Below are 7,831 nucleotides of genomic sequence, written 5' to 3' on the forward strand. Positions count from 1 at the left end.
ACATGCCGAGCCTTGACCCCTCCATAGTGCAGCATCACCTGCCCATTTTACCACATGCTAGGCTCGTTAAGCAGAAATTGAGGAGACTACACCCTCGATAAAGTTTGTAGGTTAAGGAAGAAATTCGGAAGCAACTTAGTGTTGGCTTCTTGTCAGTGGTTGAGTATCCTGAGTGGTTGGCTAATGTCGTCCCTGTTCCCAAAAAGGACGGCAAGGTTAGGGTTTGTGTTGACTTTCGAGATCTGAATAAGGCCAGCTCTAAGGATGATTTTCCCCTCCCACACATTGATATGCTGGTTGATAGCACTGCAGGGCATCCGATGTTGTCCTTCATGGATGGCTTTTCTGGGTATAATCAGATTCTGATGGCTTCAGAGGATATGGAAAAGACTTCTTTCATTACTGAGTGGGGTACTTACTGCTACCGGGTTATGCCATTTGGGTTGAAGAATGCAGGAGCCACTTATCAGAGAACTGCTACTACTCTGTTCCATGATATGATGCACACAAATGTCGAGGTATAGGTGGATGATATGATAGTGAAGTCCCAAGACAGGACAAATCACTTAGCAGCCTTACAAAGGTTCTTTGAGAGGATCAGACAGTTCAGGCTGAGATTGAATCCCAAGAAGTGCACCTTTGGGGTGGCTTTTGGAAAATTGCTGGGACACATTGTTAGTGAGCGAGGTATAGAGATTGATCCAGAAAAAATCAGAGCCATACTTGACATGCCTACCTCGAGGACTAAGAAAGAGATTAGGGGATTCCTAGGTAGATTGCAGTACATCAGTCGTTTCATTGCTAGACTGACAGACATTTGTGAGCCTATCTTCCGCCTTCTGAGGAAGAATCAGGCTACAGTTTGGAGTGATGATTGTCAGCGCGCTTTTGAGAGGATTAAGGAGTGTCTCCTTTTTCCTCCGGTTTTAGTGTCTCCCACACCGGGGCATCCTTTGCTTCTGTACTCATCAGTTTCAGACATGGCCTTAGGATGCATGTTAGCTCAGCTTGATGATTTGGGATAGGAGCGTGCCATCTATTATTTGAGTAAGAGGAAGCTTCAGTATGAGTGCAAGTACATTATGATTGAACGCCTTTGCTTGGCATTGGTTTAGGCCACTAGGAGACTTAGACATTACATGACAGAGTATTCCGTGCTCTTGGTCTCACGATTGGACCCGTTAAGGTATCTATTTGACAGGCCTGTTCTGACTGGTAGGCTCATGAGATGGCTGGTATTGTTGACAGAGTTTGATATTCATTATGTCACACAGAAGTCAGTAAAAGGAAGCATTGTTGCAGATCATCTAGCTTCTTTGCTGATATCCGATGATAGATCGGTTGATGATGATTTCCCTAATGAGCAGATCATTTCAATGACTAGTATTACAGGATGGCGGTTGTACTTTGATGGTGCCGCCAATCAGTCGGGGTTTGGCATTGGTATCTTGTTGATATCACCACAGGGTGATCATATCCCCAGATCAGTCCGATTAGCATTTTCTGATCATCACCGATTGACGAATAATATTGTAGAGTATGAGGCTTGCATTATAGGTTTGGAGACTGCACTTGATCTTGGCATTAGACAATTGGAGATCCACGGGGATTCGAACTTGGTTATAAAGCAGACTCAGGGTATCTGGAGGACACGGGATGAGAAGCTGAAACCCTACCATGCTTACTTGGACCTATTGATTGATAGATTCGATGTGTTAAGGTATATACATCTGCCTAGGGCGGAGAATCAGTTTGCCAATGCATTAGCCACCTTGGCTTCTCTGATTGTGATCCCTACGGGGGTGAATGTTAGGCCATTGCTGATTGAGACTAGGTCTGCACCAACTTACTATTGTCTGATTGGAGAGATAGAGGATTAGATTGAGCTGCCATGGTATCACAATATTTGTTAGTTTCTGTCATGCGGCACTTACCTAGAGTCAGCCTCGGCCAAGGATAGGAGAGCATTGAGACAGTTGGCCACCAGATTTGTTGTTTGCGAGGATGCGTTGTATAGGAGATCACCTGATGGCTTGTTATTATTATGTCTAGACCATGCATCTGCAGATCGAGTGATGAGAAAGGTTCATGCAGGGGTCTGTGGCCCACACATGGGAGGTCATATGCTAGCACATAAGATCATGAGGACTGTCTACTTTTGGTTGACGATGGAGACAGATTGTTGCCAGTTTGTACAGAGATGTCAGGAGTGTCAGATGCATGGAGACTTGACACACGTGCCACCTTCTGAGTTGCATGCACTTGCATCCCCTTGGCCATTTTCAGTATGGGGTATTGATATTATTGGGAAGATCTCGCCCAAGTCTTCTAGTGGGCATGAGTACATTTTGGTTGTCATTGACTATTTCACCAAGTGGGTGGAAGCTGCTTCTTATGCTAGGTTGACAGCGGCTAGAGTAGCCAAGTTCATCAGATCGCATATTATCTGCCGATACGGGGTCCCTCATGAGCTGATCTCAGACAGAGGGGTGCATTTCAAGGGCGAGGTGGACACGTTGATTCAAGAGTATGGCATTCAGCATCACAGATCGTCTGCGTACAGGCCGCAGACTAACGGGGCAGTTGAGGCCGCAAATAAGAATATCAAGAGGATTTTGAGAAAGATGGTCGAGACTTCTCAGGATTGGTCAGAAAAGCTCCCTTTCGCATTGTGGACTTATCGTACATCTTTTCGTACCTCTACTGGAGCTACCCCATATTCTTTGGTGTATGGTATGGAGGTAGTGTTACTTGTTGAGATTGAGATGGGATCTTTGAGAGTAGCACTAGAGAAGCATATATCCGAGGCCGAGTGGGCCCAGTCTCATTATGATCAGCTTAGCCTGTTGGATGAGAAGAGATTGACGGTGGCAGATCATGTTCAGGCCTATCAGAGGAAGATGACCCGTGCATTCAGAAAGAAGGTCAGGCCTAGGAAATTCCAAAGAGGTGACCTAGTCTTGAAAGTCCTTAGGGGATTGATCAGTGACCCTAGAGACAAGTTTAGACCGAGTTGGAGCGGGCCTTATGTCATCCGAGATCTGACTCGAGAGGGAGCTGCCTGGTTGACAAACCTAGACGGAAAGCAGTTCATAGAGCCAGTTAATGTGGATCAGCTGAAGAAGTTTTATGCGTGAGATCATGGTCAGAGGATGGTTGGCCGTCACTTCGAGTAGCCATATTCCCTATTGCACACTCATACATTGATATATACTATTGCTAGCCCTTTGAGCCTCACGTGGTTTATTATGGCCTTTTCTTTCATTCAGCCTTGCATACCTTTTCTGACCTAGGTTAGGGGCCTACCCTTGTGCGCTTTGTATTTATTGATTGGATCTATGAGCATTGTGGGCATGGTGTCATTCTTCGTTTGTTTTTTCTTGCATCATTGCCTGTTTCTTTTCGTCTCCATTTTGCATCTTCACACCGTCTACTTGTTAGTCCAGTTTCTATCATCTCTATTCACTTCGTTTTTGTTTTCCCTTGTGTGATGATGATGCGCTCTCGTCCCAGAGCTACTAGTCAGGTTTGTCACACCCTTCGTTCCGCCTGTAGGCTTTGATCCAGGATTCTTAGGTTGAAGGGGCTGGTCAAGATTGGAGGTTTGGGGTTCTTTTTGTTGGATTGTGATAGTATGGAATTCAGCCAAAATAAATAAATAAAATAAAATAAAATAAAATAAAAATGAGAAAAAAGAAAAAATTGTGCTTCTTTCGTATTCGTTGATATACTTGGGATCATCAGAGGTGGTTTGGGTGTGAGAGATTTCTTTTTCCTTTAAGAGTCGGATGAGAGCATTGTATGATCCTTCTCACCATGGATTTGGGCAACACATTGGGAGTGAGGTTTGGGTTTCCTTGGCACTAGGCCCTTGGATCATTGTCTACATCACCATTCCCATCATATAGTGACTTGCTTTGATTTGGCGTTCTTAGGATGAGTTGTTCGTCGTTGTCACATATTGCTATATTCGTATCCCAGTTGGTTTCTCCATTTTCTTCTACACCCATTCATCATTCATCTTATCCCTTTTCGTCTGCTTCTATCCTCGTCGATCGTTGTTTCACTTCATGAAATATGAGTTCTTTGGTGCATATCACCTATTGTTTGTTTTTTATTTGGATGCAGGGTTGAGTCACCTTGCTCACATGGTTCTGCGATATTTGACATTGCACACACAGGGGTTTATCATTATCTATTGGGAGATTTGGGCATTTGTTTCCCATCGTTTCATTCACCTTTTACCCCTGGCCTACATTACGGTCCGAGTCGTAAGACCACCCTGAGGCCATGAGATCTCACATCAACGCGGTTCATTCGGACAAGCTCCATCTACTGATTGAGTATGGGATGTTGACAGGTCTCCATTGCTTCGGGGGATATCAAGGGTCACATATTGTCTTTCCATTCAGTTTGCTTGCCTCAGGTCCATGATAAGAGATAGATGATACAGAGAGTTGGGACCGTTGAGGGCACCTTTGCCTGATGTTTTGACACGTTTATACTAGGGCATGCCCCCATCCTTGCATGCTGGCTTTGGCTCTTTATACATGTACGCAGGCATTCCGTTTCACCTAGCAATGTTATGGACATCAAAGTTTGAGTAAGCCCCGCATTCAGCTTAGTTTCTTCATATAGCATAGTGCTTCTGGGGGTCTGACCCGATATCAAATTCACGGTATTCATCGACCCAGCAGGAGTGCAGACCCCATTCATTGTCTTGTTCGTTAGTTCAAATGAGTGGGTCTTCAGTGATGTATTCCAGAGTTTTCATTAAGATATATGAGTTTCAGATATACACACTCGGGCATATCCCCTATCAGTTTTTGTGGATATTGGATGTTGTGGATTAGAGTGGAGGGTTTTTTTCCTTAGAAATGGATGATTGTGATATTTTCAGCTCTCTGACTTTAACCATATGTGCGGTTATGGGATTCTGACATGATATTGATATCTTATACTGGGGCATAACTCCTTCCTTTCACCCTTGGTCACATTTATGAGTTTGTCCTATAAGGGCATACCCCCTTCTTTCCATTTGTTAGGGGTGATTGTGATTTCTCGCTTGTCATTTATCGGCATTTTCTGGTGTTACACCGGGGCATACTGATTACTACCAAAAAGTGCTATTTTGTAGACCTAATTATAATGGTTTTAAGCACCTTTGTGTAGTAATCATATTCATTTAACCCAATTAATTCATTAAGGTCCTTAGTAATTGGTTTTAACCATTTTGTGGCAAGTTTACATGTTTTTATCAGCTTATGAATCAATTCAAGCATGCCAAATGATGGAGGAGCTACTTGGACAAGTTAAAGCAAGGATTTTGGAAGTTTACAGGCTTGAATTTCAAGTGGAAACACGAGCACAAACAAGAACAATGGAGAAGAGGAAAACAGAGGACAGCAGCTGCAGTCTTCTTTCGCACTTTTGGGGCACTTCCCGAAGTCCATTTTCTACATACCATATACCATTTCAAAGCTTAGGAAGTCAAGAATCCAACGCTTCAAACCGTGTGCAATTTGGAGCTGAAATGAGGAAGATATGGTCTTCGGAAGACAACTGCATCAAACCTTGCGGGAATTTCGCAAGGTGAATTTCTCCTTGCGAAATTTCGCAAGGGGATTTTCCTCACGATGCGAAATTTTGTCATTTCGCAACATTGCGAAATTTTCGCAAGGAGAAATTCACATTGCGAAAATGCCAAATCTCCTATGTTTCTCCATGCACGCACCACCGACTTCCCAGATATTTTTAGCTTGATATTTTCTCATGTAAATTCCTTTTGTAACCTTGTATTCAGCCATCATAAGGCTTTATCTTGTAATTTTGCTATATAGAGAGGTGCACAACACCTCCAAAAAAAATTGGATTGGGAATAGATAGGATTTTGGGAGATCGATCCTCTGTACATTAGCTTAGAAATATAAAGCTCTGATTTTCTTCTTTTCTCTTTTCTTTCTCATTTTCTTAGTAGCCAAACAGCCTCTGAGGACTTTTCCTCAGAGGATGATTGGCTAAAACCTTTAAGTTTCTCAAAGTATGGATGTTATGTGATGGCTTGGATGCAATCCCATGGAAATTTCTCGCACCCGGAAGGTAAGGTAGTCGTTTTTCATTAATGGTTCATTAATGTAAATTTTGGTTTTTATTTCCTTTGGACAACTTCCAACGGCCAATACTTGATAAGCTTTTGGATTTCTATCCATTAGTTATCTCCTACGAGCTATTGGAAGGTGAGGTTTTCAATTCCAAGTTTTGCATTAATCCGTTAGAACCAATTTCAATGGCCATTGAAAGGTGAGTTTATCACCTGGAATGACTTTGAGTTGCCAATATTTGGTAAGCTTTTGGCTTTAGACCATTAGTTATCTCTTACGAGCCATTCAAAGGAAGTCTAAGGTGAATAACCATTGATAAAATCCACTACCATCTGTTTTGCCATTTTAAAGGATTAAAACTTGATTTGCTAAATCCATACCGGTTCGGGAAGCAAGCATCACCATAGTTGCAACCCCAACGCGAGGAGCCTATCCTGAGATTTCCAATTTGCATAAGAGCCAAAGCATAGCTATCCTATCTTTGAGAAACTTGTTTTTACACCCTTTCATTTTAGTCTTTAATGTTAGCTTAAATTAGTTTAAATCTTTCTCAAACATTTTCATTTTCTTTTAAAGCTAACATCCATAAGAAAATCACCTATTTTCCTAATTTGAATATCACTTGTGTTTGCGAAAACCCTTCCCAGTGAACGATCCTAGAACCACTATGCTATAGTAGCTTGGCTACTTTAGTAATAGTATTTAAGGTATAAATTTTGTTGATACGCCTTTAAAGCTAAGCTACCATGAGTTGCATCACATACCCCTTTCTTTTGTCATGATGAAGGTGTTTGATTTCTGGCTTCTTCGAGTCATTTGTTGGCAGTCCCTGGACGTCATACTGGGGCATACGCCTTTGTTATCAAGGTTAGTATATCAGCGGTTGCATCTTGAGTCCCCCTATTTTACTCTGAGTTTTGTTTTAAGGAATCCCCTTTCTGTTTAGGTGTTTTGAGCCTTAGTAATGGCATCCCTACCCCCTTTTAGTTCGGTGGTTCCTCAGCATCGTGCCCAAGTTCGATCCCCGATTCCACCATTTTCCGGTACTCGCCCGAATTTTACCCGTTTTCGGTACTCGCCCGGATTCCACCATTTTTCGGTACTTGTCTGAACCCTTCTCCGGTACTCGCCAGGACCCTTCTTTGGTACTTGCCCGAATTCAACCCTTTTCTGGTACTCGCCCGGAGCTTTTCCGGTACTCGCCTGGACTCTTCTCCGGTACTTGCTCGGAGCTTTTTCGGTACTTGCCCGGACCCTTCTCCGATACTCGCCCGGATTTCGCCATTTTCCGGTACTCGTCCGGACCCTTTTCTGGTACTGGCCCGGATTTCACACTTTTCGGTACTCGCCCGGATTCCACCATTTTCCGGTACTCGCCTGGATTTCACACTTTTTCAGTACTCGCTCTGATTCCACCATTTTCCGGTACTTGCCCGGATTTCACATTTTTTCGGTACTCACTCGGATTCCACCATTTTCCAGTACTCTCCCGACCCTTCTCCGGTACTCGCCCGGATTTCACACTTTTCCGGTACTTGCCCGGATTCCACCATTTTCCGGTACTCGCCCTGATTTCACACTTTTCCAGTACTTGCCCGGATTCCACCATTTTTCGGTACTCGCCCGGACCCTTCTCCGGTACTCGCCCGAATTTTACCTGTTTTCGGTACTCGCTCAGATTCCACCATTTTTCGGTACTTGCCCGGATCAAATCCTTAATCTTTCCCGGC

The 7,831-nt window shown here is 43.5% G+C and overlaps 1 protein-coding gene across 1 annotated transcript; it reads left to right on the top strand.

The window, feature by feature from the left end:
* Positions 1-1,139: 1,139 nt before the first annotated feature.
* Positions 1,140-1,880, top strand: LOC117920345. Its single transcript, XM_034837814.1, has one exon. The coding sequence runs from the start codon at positions 1,140-1,142 to the stop codon at positions 1,878-1,880; it is 741 nt and encodes a 246-aa protein (XP_034693705.1).
* Positions 1,881-7,831: the final 5,951 nt, after the last annotated feature.

The sequence above is a fragment of the Vitis riparia genome, chromosome 1 (assembly GCF_004353265.1).
Source record: "Vitis riparia cultivar Riparia Gloire de Montpellier isolate 1030 chromosome 1, EGFV_Vit.rip_1.0, whole genome shotgun sequence".
NCBI lineage: Eukaryota > Viridiplantae > Streptophyta > Magnoliopsida > Vitales > Vitaceae > Vitis > Vitis riparia.

Bases quoted from the DNA above. Each gene is read 5' to 3' on its own strand.
- LOC117920345 (XM_034837814.1), top strand. From the start codon at position 1,140: ATGACAGAGTATTCCGTGCTCTTGGTCTCACGATTGGACCCGTTAAGG.